At 42.9% G+C, this 17,643-nt stretch overlaps 1 protein-coding gene across 1 annotated transcript in view; it reads right to left on the bottom strand.

Moving 5' to 3' along the window:
- Positions 1–11,962: 11,962 nt before the first annotated feature.
- LOC126260335 (putative gustatory receptor 28a) overlaps positions 11,963–17,643 on the bottom strand; it is a 50,846-nt gene continuing 45,165 nt past the window's right edge. The window contains exon 3 of the mRNA XM_049957660.1: positions 11,963–12,316. Within this exon, the coding sequence (XP_049813617.1) occupies positions 11,963–12,316 (354 nt within the window). The remainder of the gene's footprint in view (positions 12,317–17,643) is intronic.

The raw sequence follows: 17,643 nt of genomic DNA, 5'->3' as shown, positions 1-17,643 counted from the left end.
AGTTACGGAGTTGTTTTACCACTCCTCTAACGGTTGTAGCGAACAATACGCAGCACGAGTCGTCGCAAAGTTAGCCGGAACGCCGGCTACGTTGCCGTGTTAACGAGACTGGCGTTGCTCGCTTTTACGAGGCTGTAAAACGCTGGAAGCTGCCCCCGCAAATGCAGGCCTGGTGTTCTCTCGGAACGTCATATTAGCACTGCGTTCCGCACCAGGAGCATTTCTTGTAAGCACCTGAAAGGCACCCTCTAATTAAGCTTTCAGTGTAGCGTCATGCGTGACAGCTAACTGCATGATGTTGACAATAATCACAACAAATGATATTCTTCCTGAGTGATGTAAGGCACGTGTTTCCATACTCAACATCCGAGAAATTTTCTTACCAAGTCGGGATGTACAACGTGTGTAGGGAGATGTAAACATCAGATAATATTAGCGGACTTTGTTAATTAAAGCAACCACTGAACCAACAGCTGGACTTTTTAGAATTTGGTAGATACGAAAGTTTAGAAAATCATCTCGCAATTATCAGACATCCTAGAATGTATGTCTCTGTCAGGAAAATGAAATGAGTCAAGGTATTCATAATAAAAATCTAACTCCGTTCACGTCCTCGGTTTTTATATGTAACACAAACCCCTTTCAGCTCTGCAAATCGTTCTCTATGTGAAGTCTGCCGAGTTTCATCGTCGTCTGGAATCCACGTTAAACTGTATGCCACCTTCTACAAACTGATTGGGTGGAACTGTTCGTACTTCAGAGAAATGGAAGGTCATATCAACTTCAGCATGACGAAGCCTAGTAACGTATTTTCGCGATCAGATCAGTCTTCAGGCTGATGATAGATTTTGCCTTTCTACGTACACTATCAAATAGCATCATTGTAGTCCCTTGTTTCATTTGCCCTTACGCAAGCTGTAAATGAATAAAGGAAACAATGGTCAAGCGGCTTCTAATCTTCTGTTCACCTATTTGTGACGTGCAGCTCCTAATGATCTTTTCGTAGTGCCTTTCTCCACATCTGTGAAGGGCCTAAGTTTTTACCTTTTACAGCTTCCCCCAGTACAATAGAAGTTATTATCCTGATGTCTTACAGATGTCCTACCATCCAGTCCCTTCTCCTTGTCAGTGTTTTCCATACATTCATTTCCTCGCCGAATCGCCGGAGAACCTCCTCATTCCTTATGTTGTCAGCCCACATAATTTTCAGCATTCTTCTGTAGTACTACATCTCAAATTCTCCGATTCTCTTCTTTGCTATTCTATTACTGCTTATTAAAGCGCTACGTATTTACAGCATACAATGAATGACAGTCATTTACTAGCCATTAATGTAAATATTTGTTAGAAGCGTACGTGGTTACAAGTTATATGCTAACAGTAATTTTCCCGTTACTGGAGTAACAATAAGGAAAAAACCTTAGAAGTATTTAAGTCTCGTAACTAATCTTTCGTTTGTATCCAGTTACATGTTTAGAGATTTGATATACAGTATAAGCCATGCACCAAAGCTTAGTCGTCACAATGCTGCAAGATATAAACAAAATGGAGCAGCCCGTTGATAAGCTGCACATGGTGTGGCGATTCCTTTTCTGCAGTTGAAAGGGCACGTCCCATGCTGAGTTTGTGGCAATGTAAGAAATTTAATTTCTTTGAGCTGATAGTAAATTCTATGAATACCCTTTCTTAAGATTAGTGGTAACTACCACTTCTTTTAAATATTAAGGGCTGATACAAGTTAGCAGTAAGAACTACTGTGAACATGTGGGGTTAGTAGTGGGGTAATCTAACACCGTATACAAATTGCTAACAGTCCTTCCAAAGCGTTTGGAATTTTATCAGCAAGGACTGACAGCATATGATGAATTGAGAGACAAGCTGCTGGGACTCTAACGAACTGCCCCAGCGAAAAAGAATTCTTCAAAGAACTTTAAACATTCACGAGAGAAGATGACAATGTTTTCGGGACACCTGTTTTTCAGGCATACATTGCTACAGTGGTGGATTGTGCTTAGTGTATTGCACCATTCGCGAGGGTATGTGCTAGCGACAAAGTAGCAGACGAGCATAGCGTCCCTATCTGACTCATCAAAAATGTCACAAACATTAAAAGTTTTCCCAACTGCAAATATGGACCGCCATCATCTGTAGAACGGAATGATGACAATGAAAATTTGTGATGGACCGGGTCTCGAACCCGGATTTCCCACTTATCGCGAGTGGTCGTACATTGCATCGTAATTCCGAATAATGCAGGCACTGCAATATCGTAACCACATGTGCTCAACACATGAGATCCTGTAGAGAGGTTTGAAATTTGAACTAAACCATTGGAACAAAGACTGCTGATCAGGAATTTTACGCCACCATTGGCAGCCAAAGACTGAAAGTAAAAGTTTCATCTGTTACCAGGATTCGAACCGACCTTACCTCAGTGTCGAGCACCATCGTGTACACGGGTGAGTAGCGACCTTTTCTTTTTTTCTTTTTTTTTTTTTCAAGAAAACCAAGGGGAGAGGAGAAACAATCGCGGCTATACAACTGTCCGTCGACGTAGCCAGAGGGTAGGGAGGCGGAGGTGTATTTCAGGCCTGGCGATGATGCCCCCGGACCTCTTCACGGTCGGATAATAGGGGTCTGCATTTGTTAGCTAGGATGGAGTGGCGGAGTTTCTCTTTTGTTTATTTATTTAATCCCAGATAGGACAACGTTGGAGAAGAGGGTAAAGTGTTCTGGTGCTAGTTTATGGGGGCTGCATAGGTCGGCAATGAGATTCGCTCATCCATATGACATCCTCAGAAGGTGGAACGAAAAATGCAGAGGCAGCGAAGAGAACGGAGAGAGAAGTCATAAGCAGAGGAGAGGACAAGCTCCATTAGGCACCAAATTGATTTGGTGGGAGGGGTGGTTAGGAATATTCCATGCAATTAGTTGACGCACAGGATCTGGAAATTGGGTCGCCGCTCCAAGACGGATTTGGCACCAAAAGCCAAGCATGATTTGTCACCGTCGCCGTACAGGTATCCAAATTATGGACTGGTTGTGGCAGCTGGGAAGTACATTTGCTCTGGAGAGATGCATGTCTCAGGTAATCATTGTCAGATAAATGTGGAGGTATCAGAGATCAAAGATTGATGGGCATGTGAGGTGATGGATGTCGTAATGGTTGGTAGGCGGAACACAACAGAATGTACAGTTGCGTGTAACTTCTGTTGTCTGGCAATTTCTCCATTGGTAACCAAATACCATGTTGCTCGAACATATGCGGCGATGTAAATTTTGGAGGTTGTGGCCCCATACATTTGAACAACGGACTGAAGAGTACTTGGACTATGTTGCGTAACATTTGTCGCAGCGGGGTGAGATAGATGTCTTTGGCCGTATTACGATATGTGGTCGGGGGTGCAGGATGCACATACAGTAGGCCACAATTATGGTCGTAATACGTGACAAGGTATGAATCTGACCACCCGGCACTGGTGGAAAGACATACACTGGCTTGAAGGCGTCTAGCGAACTGAGTGCAATGAACGCTGTGATCCATTGCATTGTTTCTGCATCGTTTGCATGTACTGAGCATTTGTGCTATGCTCTACGTGGAGTAGATCAAGTTCTCTCCCATGTGTGTTTCATACCGAACTTTAAAAACCGCTCCCGCCGTCAGATTGTAGCCGAAAGCCACTTGCGAACGGAGTCTAATCGTGGTGCAATAAGGGCAAGAACTGTGTAACTGGCACCTGTTTCGATGCATCATAGCGAGAGGCCACTCGATGACAGGGCTGAGAAGGCGGAGTAGATTGTTGTAGATTTCGGCGCGGACAATCTGCAATGCGCGCTGAAAATTAGTGGCTGTCGAGCGGAATGTGTAGGGGGTGAAGACATTGCCCAGATACTCGATGGTCTGCTGCCTTGTAAACAGTGCTCGTTCGGTATGTGGGACGCCACGACCTATTGGCAGCACTACAGATTTATTCACGTTTATGGAGCTGCCTGCCGCTGTGTTGAATGTCACGACTGCTTCAATGGTCAGTCGTGTTTCCGCTCCAGAGCGGAGTAGATGGTCGGCTTATGCTCGACAAAGGAAGGCGTGTTGTCGTTATGTCACTCCCATTAGCACAGATAGCAGGTTCCCAGTGACAGGTTCCATTACGAAGGAGTATAGTAGGTTTGATAGCGGACAACCTTGACAGACAGATCGCACTTTCGGAACTGGACACGTTAAGCGACTTCAGTCGTGTATGTTGGATCTAACTCTGTCATGTACATCATGTATGACGTTGAGGAAGGTGCCATCGCAGGGAATAGGTAACTCTGGTATGCTTTGTCGTATGTACTATCGTGGTCGATTGCAACCATAGCTACCTGGAGCTGGCACTTCGGGGATAGTGCTACAACATCACGACTATCTCCGGTTGCTGTCTGCATAGTCACCTGACCACCGGGGGTCGTCGGTTCCAGTGAAAGGATGCTGGGAAGAAGCGGACGAAGGCGCGCCGCCAGAACGCTGGCAAAGATTCTGTAATCTGTATTAAAGAGGGTAAGTAGACAGTAATATGTGAGTGCTACTCTACGGCGTGGCTTATGTGAAGGAAATGATTGTGCCCATGATGAAGCTGAGAGGGATGACGTAGACTTTTGTGGAAAGTTCTGATACATGCTGGTCCACCTAGAGGCCATTGTCTTCCAGAAGACACGATAAAACTGTACTGGCCAACCATCCATACCGGAAGGTTTGTTAAACGCAATCTTGTCAATAGCAGCCTCCATTTCGTCCCTGGCAATCAGTTCCTTCAAGTGGGTATTCTCCATCGAGATGGTGAACGTGTTGTAAGGTAAGACCTGACCATTTGCTGTCCCATAGGCAATCCCGGTGCCGTAGATGTTCCGGTTGTGATCGGCGAAAGTGGTGTATATTTCAGATTTTTGGGTGAAAGTTTATACCATTCGGATGACGATTTTGGTTATGAGCTGCTGTTGTCGTCGTGGGTCACGGGTTGCGGTTTCATGCATGGTACGAATCTCGTTATACAATGGGTCCCGTAGACAAATTTTCACGAAAATTCCCTGTAGACGACATCGGGAAATCGTTACTATGCGCGCCAAAATCCGCTGCTGAGCTCTCTGGATGGCGGCGTTCATTCCTTGGGTGTCTAAGTGTCGGAGGAAGACGTAAAATTAGTGAACCGTTTGCCGGCGGCATTCCGCCATGTCCTTCCCGTATTGCATCACGGCCTGATAAAGAGGGCATGGCACGCCATAATCTCCACTCTAAGGTTGTTCTATAGGTGGGAAGTCGTCGTTTACAAGTTGTCTAAGTCTGTCGACCGCGGCAGACCGGTTGTGACTCAAGCTTTCAGATGTACGCACTGTTGTCAGAGAAAGCCAGCTGCCACAGTTCAGCGTCTGGGACATCAGATGCTAGATCCCAGCAGACGTAAATCGTATCAAGTCGACCTACCGAATAGCTTGTTTGGTGTGTGGGGCCGTGACCATTGCCAATATTCTCTTCCCATGTGTCATTGAGCCAGAGATCTCGGGCGATCATGTGCATTTCTTCTCAGGTATCGAAGTGAGAGCCTGATATTTCTATTGCAAAATACAATTGAATTCAGCTCACAGTATGCAGCTATAATAATACCTTAAGAACAATGTCTTCGGCGTAGAATGGCTCTCTTCTGCCAACGTGTGAGACCAGATGGTGCATAGATGTTGATGATATGCACGTCGATAGTGGTGAAGGCGATGACTCTTGCTGTTGGAAGAATGGTTCCCTCACGAACATATGCAGTCAAGCCACTGCCGATGGATCACCAGAAGAATTATGTGGAATGTATTCAGCAACGTGAGGCAGATCGGCCAGATCTCCAGATCTCTGCAAAATCAGGCAGATTTCCGCCATCGTCGATTCACAGCTGTACTCTTTCCCCCACATCCGGCGACGTTCTTTAAGTGTATACCGTCCCGTGTTGCTTATTTTATGTGTAATTGCTTCACGGAGATCTACAGTTGTCTGTGGTCTTCAACACTCGGCGTTTAAGATATTCCCACAGTGAAATATCCTACTGTCCATTAAAATTGCTACACCAAGAAGAAATGCATATGATAAACGGGTATTCATTGGACAAATATACTAGAACTGACCTGTGATTACATTTTCACGCAATTTGTGTGCATAGATCATGAGAAATCAATACACAGAGGAACCACCTCTGGCCGTAATAACGGCCTTGATACGCCTGCGCATTGAGTCAAACAGAGCTTGGATGGCGTGTACAGCTACAGCTGCCCATGCAGCTTCAACGCGATACCATAGTTCATCAAGAGTAGTGACTGGCGTATTGTGACGAGCCAGTTGCTCGGCCACCATTGATGAAACGTTGTCAGTTGGTGAGAGATCTGGAGAATGTGCTGGCCAGGGCAGCAGTCGAACATTTTCTGTATCCAGAAAGGCCCGTCCAGGACCTGCAACATGCGATCATGCATCATCTTAGAGAAATGTAGGGTTTCGCAAGGATCGAATGAAGGGTGGAGCCACGGGTCGTAATACATCTGAAATGTAACGTCCACTGTTCAAAGTCCCGTCAATGCGAACAAGAGGTGACCGAGACGTGTAACCAATGGCACCCTATACCATCACGCCGAGTGATACGCCAGTATGGCGGTGACAAATACACGATTCCAATATGCGTTCACCACGATGTCTCCAAACACGGATGCGACATGATGATACTGTAAACAGGACCTGGATTCATGACGTTTTGCCATTTGTGCACACAGGTTCGTCGTTGAGTACACCATCGCAGGCGCTCCTGTCTGTGATGCAGCGTCAAGGGTAACCGCAGCCATGCTGATAGTCCATGCTGCTGCAAAACGTCGTCGAACTGCTCGTGCAGATGGTTGTTGTCTTTCAAACGTCCCCATCTGTTGACTCAGTGATCGAGACTTGGCTGCACGATCCGTTACAGCCATGCGGATAAGATCCTGTCATCTCGACTGCTAGTGATAAGAGGCCGTTGGGATCCAGCACGGCGTTCCGCATTACCATCCTGAACCTACTGATTTCATACTCTGCTTACAGTCATTGAATATCGACCAACGCGAGCAGCAATGTCGCGATACGAGAAACCGCAATCGTGATAGGCTACAATCCGACCTTTATCAAAGAAGAAAACGTGATGGTACGCATTTCTCCTCCTTACACGAGGCATCACAACAACGTTTCACCAGGCAACATCGGTCAACTGATGTTTGTGTATGAGAAAACGGTTGGAAACTGTCCTCGTGTCAGCAAGTTGTAGGTGTCGCCATCGGAGCCAACCTTGTGTGATGCTCTGAAAAGTTAATCATTTGCATATCACATTATCTTCTTCCTGTCGGTTAAATTTCGCGTCTGTTGCGCGTCATCTTCGTGGTGTAGTAATTTTAATGGCCAGTAGTGTCTCTGGGGTGGTGAAGGGGGGCGGGGTAGGTCAAGTGAAGAGGGCCAACATTTTTTTGTGGTTATTTGGCCCCGAAACAAACTGCTTACGAGTTGCGTGGAAGAGTTAGATGTGTGACACGTTGCTCTATCCTGTTGTCTCTGAGTTCGATGTAATCCAGCTGCTCCACAAATATACTGATATGCCCGTATAAACTATAATGTCTACGTCATGTAAAAGAGAAAGGGGCTAACACTCCTGGATATTAAGACGGCTCACCACACTCCGACATTCTCAATATGCAGGGATGCTTCACGGATAATATGGGGGTTTACACCACCAGAATATCTGCTGTTTTGTGTGTTAGAGTAACCTGAGAGTTGATGTAACGTGGTGTAACTTGGGAGCCTCATCCGTGAACCGTATTATGGAGAGAAAGTCTGGACCTTGAATAAGAAACCCATGAGAGCATCGACAGTTACACCTTCTTTTCTCATGAGCTGTCTCTTGCATTGCGTGCATCATGTGCGCTCTTTGTAGTCATAATGCCGATTTCTTCGCAGGTCTCTAACATGTGCCATAAGATATGCCCGTGAGAGTTTTTCAAGCGTATTCTAACATTATGAAGTGCACAGTGCACATTGAATTCTCTCCGGATTGCCCGTTCTGCTGTAATCAATGAGTCGGTCTTCCAATAAGTTTTCACAATTTAAAAAAAAATCACAAACCACTGCAGGTGAGGCTACGAACGAACTAACATGAGCCGAGCGAGAGCGGCATTGTTCTGAACAAAGGACCTCACGAGCAGAAAGAAAAATCAACTTTCCAACAACGAGCGGTACTTCAGATTCTCCCAGAATTACTGAGATCATTAAAACAACTTCCGTTTGTACAAGCTTTCGGAGCGATATTTTGACCCATTGAAATAGTTCAGGTTTATATTCGTCGCCCTTTAGTAGTCGGGTACTAGCCGAACGAACGTTTCTTACGCAAATATACACAATGTTACTACTATAAACGGCACTATTTAGCACGTGACCTGTACAATTTTCCATAGTGTGATAGACAAATGGGTAGCATAAATTTGATCTAAATTCCTAATTTTTCTGTTTGAATGAACATTTACCAACATAAGGTTCTTCCGCTTGAAATATGATTGGGACAGAATTGGTTGCACAATGATCAACAGAATACCAATGGCAGTACCTCATTCAATGTCAGGAGTAAAACAAGGTAAAGAAAAGGCAAGGAAAAATGAGAATTAACTTTTATTGAATATATTTTGTTTATTTTTTCCTACAGTGATGGGCACATAGCTGAAAACGGGAGTGTTTTTTTTTTTTTCAGTGGGAGGAATGTTCTTTAACTTTATTCAACGTTTTTAAGAGCTATGATGACTATCACTGCAGGTTTTAACATAATTTTCTCCCTCTAGCTTTATATTGATTGTAAATTTTGCTACAGTACGAAACATACATCAATTAATATCAAATTTCCACCCCTCATTCAGACTGTGTAGAATAATTTCAGACACAGTACACTACAGCCAAACAACACAAATTTCCGTAACGATAATGTTCTTCTTTCCAGCTATAGGAGTGAAATTAAGCACCTGATGAACAAAGAGAAATGCTGTACATAAGAATTTTGAGGTGGAACTGAATAACCTGTTAGTTTTACGCAAATAAACATTTAACAGTCCATGGGAGATACTTTTAACCAGAAATACACTGACAGACCAAAACATTACGACCGACGATGAATGCCGCCTGGTGGCATTTCGGGCACGTGACATGTAACAAAAGCATGTAAGCGGAGCACGCACGGACGGGGTATCACACAAGCGAAGATATGAGCTGCAAATAGGGAAATACATTCAGATTGGCGACTTTGAAAAGGGGCAGAGTATGATTACGCAAAGCCTGTTAACGAGTATCTCGAAAACGGCGAAGCTGGTCGAATATTCAGGGAAACTGTCGTGTCTACGGAAACAGTTAGGACAGCGAAACTACCATTAGGAGCTATATGGTTGGACGTCAAAGACTCTTCACAGAACTTGGGGTCCAGAGGCTTGTCTGCTCTGTAAAGTAGGATGGATGGTGATCTGTGGCATCCCTGCCGAAATGCGTAATGCTGGTCCACGCACAAGTGTTTCGGAGTACAGCGTTCATCGTACCCCTACCCAACGACATCATCAATTACGATTGCAGTAGACACGGGACCATCGGGATTTGACCGTTGATCAATGGAAACGTGTTGGCTCTTCGGGTGAATCACATTTTTGCTACACTAGGTCGATGGCCGTCTCCAAAATACCGTCATGTAGGTGAACAGCGCCTCAAAACAAGCACTGCACCACGGACGCCAACTGGAGAGACTTTCTCATGCACTGCATGGAACCTGTGGTAGTAAACGAACACACGTTGACCACCTGCATCCCCTGATGCGATGCCAGAGTGCAGCAGTATACTTGTCCATTTCTCGGCGCCAGAACGATGTTACAGTGGTTTCAGGAACATTATACTGAACCCACCTTCACTTCTCGGTGACCAAATTCACCTGATGTAAATCCTATGGAACCCGTCAGGGCCGCCATACGGTGCCATCACCGCGTACACAAATCGGTAGCCCATTATTTGCTCGAATTACCTGACCTGTGCGTGGACATTTTTCCACATACCTCCACACAACTACCACCGAACAGGCGGTTCTACGTCGTTCCAAAGGCGGACAGACAAGCTACTAAGCAGGTGGTGGTAATGTTTCGGCTCACCGGTGCCGATATCTCCGGTTTTATTTTAATCAAACATTTTTAGTACAATATAACTTACATGGTCTTGTTGATAATGCCATTATTGCATGTAGGACAGATGGGACTGTAGTTTCGCAGGAGACAGAACTCTGGATAACAAGCAGCGAGTCAAGCTTACAGGTCTGCATCTATTTAGGTTGAGAGAGAACACTGTTCTTCAAACAGAAGTGGAGGTCATTTGAAAACAGACCTTAATGCGCTACAGGAAGTTAAAACAGAGAACAGCTGCGTAAAGAGAGAAGTGGAGCTGTGTCTAGTATGGCGTTTGAATCGAGCTATTTTGGAGTAATTTTGAAACTTGTGCCAGCTGTAATGACGGTAGCTGACTACGACACTGCTTAAAGTGTTGAAATGGCAGTTTCTGGGTGATGGAGGTGTGAGCGAATATCTTTTAAGATAATGGAACATGCAACAATGTACTGTACTGCACACTTATATTACAGACATCAGGACAATATCATAAGAAACCAATGCATCGGAAGAGTTCTGCTCCTTTCAAAGGCATTGTTCTTCAGTGTTAGAACCACTGACGAATACGTTAATTTTTATTGTTGGTGGAGGTTCGCACAGGCAACACTCACAGTGGGAGTATTGTAAATCCTTAAAATAAAGTCAAATAAAATTAGGGTGCCTTGGGCTGTGGTAGACTACACGTTGACATCACTACATTTAATAAACCATACTCTAATACTGTCATCACGTAGTGGCACACTGTGCTTGAGTTTTGAAGTGTCAGAATGTGGCACTGCAATACTGGCAACATCAGATTCCTGTTGTTCCACGTTTGCAAACTGTTAGCTGTCCAAACTTATATTCAAATGATATCACGCAGGAAAACTCACTACCACAAAATATTGAACGAAACCCACAAAGGCAGCGTGTGTGTGTGTGTGTGTGTGTGTGTGTGTGTGTGTGTGTGTGTGTGTGTGTGTGTGTGGCAGTGTTTCATTATTATAGATTATTTATATTTCTTATTTATAAACAAGCATTTAGGACAGAAGCTATCAACAGTATACGCATTCAGACATTGTTTGGACTATAATATAAGTTACTGAAACGGAAATTTTAGATTCATCTACATATTTGAGTTTTAGGGAACATACAGCAAACTTGGTTTTCGTTGCATAGGATACTGTTAACAGGTTATTCCTTCGAGCTATATACAGACTCAGTAACAGAATGCCTAATTCAATGCTGTAAATGTAAACAGTTCTTTGAACAACTTGGAGAAAAGCATGATACAAACTGTCCTGTCTTACAGTACATTTATTCACTGGGTCTTGTGCCTGACCAATGGTGATGTGCGCTTACTGCTGTTACATGTTTTCAATGTTGGTTTCTGCTTGGTTAACCTTGTTTTATGGTGTTAAATATCATTTCCTTATTTTGTCAAGTCAACAATTGCATATACCTTTATGGTTAATTAGCACTTATAGCACGTGAGGTTGTTACGATAGATGTTTTACCTCTGTGACTATGGTCCATGATCGAAAAGGCTAGTGAATAAATGTGTTGTGAGGCAGCACATTGTGTATCATGCATTTATCCAAGTACATTAACGCTGTTGAGAATTGCCTGAGGAAAAGTAGTTGACGTATGAACAACATTAGTATTTTCAAATGGATTCCACCTTCTAGTGCTTATACACATGTGTATGAACATCTACAAAATTTGAGTACTGTTATGTATCAAACTACTAGTACCAATTCCATTACGAGACATATGAAGGCGCTTAAATATTTTTGGTATCGTTGAACTGCAAATAAATCACGAGGTAGGTGGTGATGGCACCAGCCATGGAAAGGAGTATGGTGAGGTCAACCGTGAAGACACCGGCAGCGGTGAAGCGGAGACGGTGGTGCAGCAGCTGCTGCGAGAACAGCTGCAGCTGGTCGCGCAGCTGTGCGCCAGCCGCGCCGGCGCCCGCGTTCGGCAGCAGCACCTTGTGCACCAGAACAGCTGTCTGGCGGGCCTCGGCGACAGCGGAGCTGGAGCACCACGTGACGGCCAGCACGCAGCTGACGTGCAGCACCACCCAGCTCAGCAGGTTCAGCATCATCAGGTCCACTTGGCTGGGCGGGATAGGCTGCCAGCGACACACAAACTACAGTGAGCGACACAGCTAACCTCTCATACGGCCGACTTAAGAGCTATGAGTTTTTCAGAAGGAGAGGTCACAATGACTGTGACGCAAGACAACATGGACTATTATTAAATAAAACCTACAACTGTACCGTAACGCTGTGTTACTTTCCAGCGTATTAATTGACATATTGTCTGCCAGACTTGAATCACCCAAGGTTATGTACTAGGCCAAGTCCTTTTACAGTGTGGATAATTGTCAGAGACATGGCCTGTGAAGTTAATTTCTTCAGTATCGTTCCTGTTTCGCTATCGTGTACAGGAATTATGCAAATCTTTAATAACAAATCAAGATACATTTAAGCATTTCAGAAAAATGGCGTTTATTGTTTGGAAGTATAAAGCCAAAATAATATAAATGCTGAATATATAATACTTCAACAGGCTAGTTTACAAATTCACAGCAGATGTAACAACATAGTTGAATTATCTTATAGATTGTATGCTTTACTTTACAAATGTGAATAATGAAAAGACAATCCTATGACGTAACCATTACACGAATGTCGGAACAAAACGTGCACTGCCTCTCCAGCAGGCCTCAGCAACTATATATCCATCTGAACTGAATGTAGCTGTGTGTATGAATTACATTCACCTTCTCAAATGTGTTTATCAATTTGCTTCATATAGCTTGCCAGGGAAATCACCGTGTGTAACAGTTTGATACACATGGCAGCCATGTGTCAAATAAGACTCAGTTGAGTTCCCATCCTCCAAACGCTTTCCAATCTCTTTCGCGTAGAAGTACAGACAACAATTTTCAGAATGAAATGGGAACCAAGTCCTCAATAGTCGTGTTTTATGACAAAGACAATACATTTTTAACTTTTGTAAACAAACTGTGAAGCTTGTATTTGAGTTTTAATAGTTGGGTGAGGTGGGAGAAGACGAAAATGAAACGTTAATGAGCACGTTTCAACAGAAATCATTTGAAAGAGAATCTGGGAATGTGGATTCATCTTACATTTTCTGACTTATGAACTGGACAAAATAAAAATATAAAAATGGGCTTAATTCCATTTAAACGAACTCAAAATCCGGTCCTGGAAACCACTGATTTTAAGTTCTTAAAGTCAAATCGTTCATTCTTCCGCAGCAATGCTACCTGCAGTATAATCGAAGAAGATAGTAAAAAAGCAGTATATTCGCATCACCTGGAGATCGAATGGCAGTGATGAAATCAACATAGAAGAATAGGCATAAATTGATGATTATTTTCACGCTATAGCAAGAATCTAAGCACCAAAATTTCGGAAATCTCCGTAGTTAGTATCGAAGCGGGTACACTATGCCGGTTGGTCGACTGAAAGAATATACAATGACCTGAAACTTGAAAACAACTTTCCCAGTTCGATTAAATTCAAAGAAAATCTCAATGATCTCTATTCTTCCTCTCGAAACATTAATCTGAAAGAGAAAGGACAAGAAAGACCTATGCAGACTATAGCAAAAGATTGTACATCAAGATTCATTCCTTAAGTCCGAAAGGTTAAGTATGTACACGAAAAGCGATGTGAAATCGCTCTGGCCATATGTGTCACCACGAGTACCTCGAAATCCTTCTAGTAGATATGAGTTCACCCTGCAGCATGACAGAATGAGAATGACGGTGATGTAATGCCCAGAATACTGAGAAAAATTGTAAAGTGCAGTTAGGACAGCTATAGTGATATTGCAGGCTTTATAGACACGATTTTTGGTATAACTGAAGCTATGACTGTATCTTAATATAGAAAGATATATAGCTGTATATTCTATTATATGAATACTATATTGAGTATAAATCTGTTGTGAAATATTTTCCTGAAATATAGTGGGAAATTTAACCAAGCCCTAGAAATCATTACATTTTACCCTTCCAAACAGTAATTATGATGAGTTTGTGAACACAGTATAATACAATCGTCAATCTACACAAGCTCTCAAAACTGACAGTAATGGACTTGGTTGTATTTAGTATTGGACCCTCCGAATATTTTTAAAATGTAGCAATACAAAAACGGTAGTTCTGTATGCTGAAGTTCACTGGCTACATTAATTTCCCTACAGATAAAAAATCTGAAACGACCCATTAAACATGAGAACGGAAAGACCCAGCCTACTGACACCTGACAAACAGACGTCGCGCAAAAAACGGTTGAAGGGGAGGCGCAGGGAAGCAGTGGGGTAACGTGACTACAGCAGATAACTCAGAAGTAGTGACTGTAATCGGGAAGCAGGAGTATGGGACAACTGTTGCTGGTAACAGAAATCGAAGGGGAAAGAAAATATTAATGTCTCAATTTTCTCTGTATGATGAGTAAAACTCAACATGTCAAAAATAAAAGTAACCGAATTAAATAGCGCGTTGTTTACCACACTGGATTCGCATCAAAGGCCTGGTAATAGGTTGGGTGGAGATTCGTATCTGAATCTCTTCCGTGACCCTATCAGAATCCACAGTAAACCAACATGTATACACGCTGACGTCGCAAGCTTAAGATGAAGAGATAGAAAAAGTTTATGACCATATTGAAAGGGTAATACAGTACGTAAATCTGTAAGTCATGAAGAAACCGAATGCAGTTGGAGGGGAAGAATTAGATGAAAGGGTTACAGGAGTAACGAGCTTGGGACAAGGAATGAGGAGAAAGGCTGAGTTCTGTATAAATTTTAGCTGTTAGTAACAAGTAGTCTGTTAGAGAATCACAAGAGGAGCGGGTATACGAGGAAAAAGCCGGGTGATACGGGAAGACTTCACATAGATTACGTCATGATCAGACAGGGATTCCGAAATCAGATACTGGATTGTAAGGCGTACCCAGGAGCGGTTATAGACACAAATCACAATGTAGTAGTAATGAAGAGTAGGCTGATGATATTAGTCAGGAAGAATCAGTACGCAAAAAAGTGGGATACGGAAGTACTAACGGATGACGAGATCCTCTTGGAGCTGTCTAATTCTGTAGACACAGCAGTAAAGAGCAGCTGGGAGGGCCGTACAGTTGAAGAGGAATGGGCATCTCTAAAAAGTGCCATCACAGAAGTTGGCAAGAGAAACATGAGTACAATGAAGGTATGTACAAAGAAAACATGGGTAACGGAAGAAATACTTTAGGTGATCGATGAAAGAAGAAAGTACAAAAATGTTCAGGGAACTTCGGGAAAACAGAAATACAAGTCGCTGAGAAATTAAATAAAGCAGAGAAGCTAAAGCGAAATGGCTGCATGAAAAACGCGAACAAATCGCAAAAGAAATAACTGTCGGTCGTACTGACTCAGCATATAGGAAAGTAAACACAGACTTCAGTGAAATTAAAGTAGGGGTGGTGACAGTAAGAGTGCAACAGGAGAGAGTGCATAGTTCGAAAGAGTATATTGAAGGCCTCCATGAGAGGGAAGATTTGTCTCATGTGTCAATGTAGAAGAGATAAGGGATCCAGTACTAGAACCAGAATTTAGGAGAGATTTGGATGGATTAAGAAGAAATAAGGGAGAACGGATAGATAACATTGCATCAGAATTTCAAAAATCATTGGGGCGAGTGACAATAAAACGACTATTCATGTTTGTGTGTAAAATGTATGAGTCTGGCGTGATAACGTATAACTTTCAGAAAAATATCATCCACACAATTACGAAGACTGAAAGAGCTGATAATTGCGAGAAATGTCGCACAATCAGCTTAACAGCTCTTGCATCCAAGTTGCCTACAAGAATAATATACAGAAGAACGGAAAAGAAAATTGAGGACGTGTTAGATGATAATCAGTTTGTCTTCATGAAAGATAAAGACACAAGAGAGGTAATTACGTCGTTTCGGTTGACAATGGAAGCAAGATTAAGTAAAAATCAAGACACTGTCATAGGGTTTATTGACCTGGGAAAAGCGTTCAGCAATGTAAAAAGGTGCAAGTTGTTCCAATTTCTGAGAAAAATCGGAGTAGGCTATAGGGAGAGACGGGTCATATACAATATGTACAAGAGCCAAGAGGGAGTAATAAGAGTGGACAACCAAGAACGATGTGCTCGGATTAAAAAGTGTAATCTTTCCCTCCTAATGTTCAATCTGTTCACCGAAGAAGCAATGACAGAAGTAAAAGAAAGTTTCAAGAGCGGAATAAAAACTCAAGCGGTTAGGATACCAATGACACGATTCACTGATGACATTGCTATCCTGAGCCAAAGTGAAGAAGAATTTCTTGTTCTGCTGAATGGAATGGGCAGGGTTATGAGTACAGGATATGGACTGAAAGTAAATTGAAGAAAGATGAAAGTAATGTAGCAGTAATGGGAACCGCGAGAAATTTAACATCAAGCTTGATGGCCACGAAGTAGATGAAGTTAAGGAATTCTGCTGCCTAAGCAGTAAAATAACCAATGACGGACGGAGCAAGGAACCCATAAAACGCAGTCTACAACTGGCAAAAAGAGCATTCCTGGCCAAGAGAAGTGTACTAGTATCAAATACAGGCCTTAATTTGGGGAAGAAATTTCTGAGAATATACGTTTGGAGAACACCATTGTATGGTAGTGGAACATGGACTGTGGGGAAAAAGGAGCAGGAGCGAAGCGAAGCATTTGAGATGTCTACTACAGACGAATGTTGAAAATTAGATGGACCGATAAGGTACGGAATGAGGAGGTTCAGCACAGAATCAGAGGCGAAAGGAATATGTGGGAAACACTGACAAGGAAAAGGGACAGGATCATAGGACAAACTGTAGAGGAAGATAGAGATTGGAATACATTCAACAGATAATTGAGGATGTAGGCTCCTACCCTACTCTGAAATGAAGATATTTTCACAGGAGAGGAATTCATGGCGGCACGCATTAAACCAGTCAGAAGACTGATTGTAATGGATGAGGCTGTCCTCTCTCTAATCCACTGGCCTTCTGTGTCGAATAGCTACCAGCAAAGAACTTGGCGCATCATTGGTTTTCGAGCAAATCACGCCTCTGGTTGATAATAAGTGAATGCTGTGTTAGCACTGTGTGTACGATTCCACTTACTGTGCATAACGCAGTTTGAAGCCGACCTGTGATGAAACGTGATATTACTCACCAGGGTTTGGACATCAGAAGAATAGCTGCCATCAATGTATCTAAAATATTCCACTGAGGTAGGGAGCGGATCTCTGACTTACAATAGACAAATAGTCCCTGTAATTGTATTTATTGCAATCACTTTTGCATATGCTGGATAATTACAGTGCACAACAGCAACCTCAGGTATCGCCTGTTCAGACAAGGATATACTGGTACAAAATTTCTCAAATAACATAAA

Source organism: Schistocerca nitens, chromosome 5 (assembly GCF_023898315.1).
Source record: "Schistocerca nitens isolate TAMUIC-IGC-003100 chromosome 5, iqSchNite1.1, whole genome shotgun sequence".
NCBI lineage: Eukaryota > Metazoa > Arthropoda > Insecta > Orthoptera > Acrididae > Schistocerca > Schistocerca nitens.
Note: the sequence above shows the minus strand (reverse complement) of the source record. Positions and strands in the feature narration are given on the sequence as shown.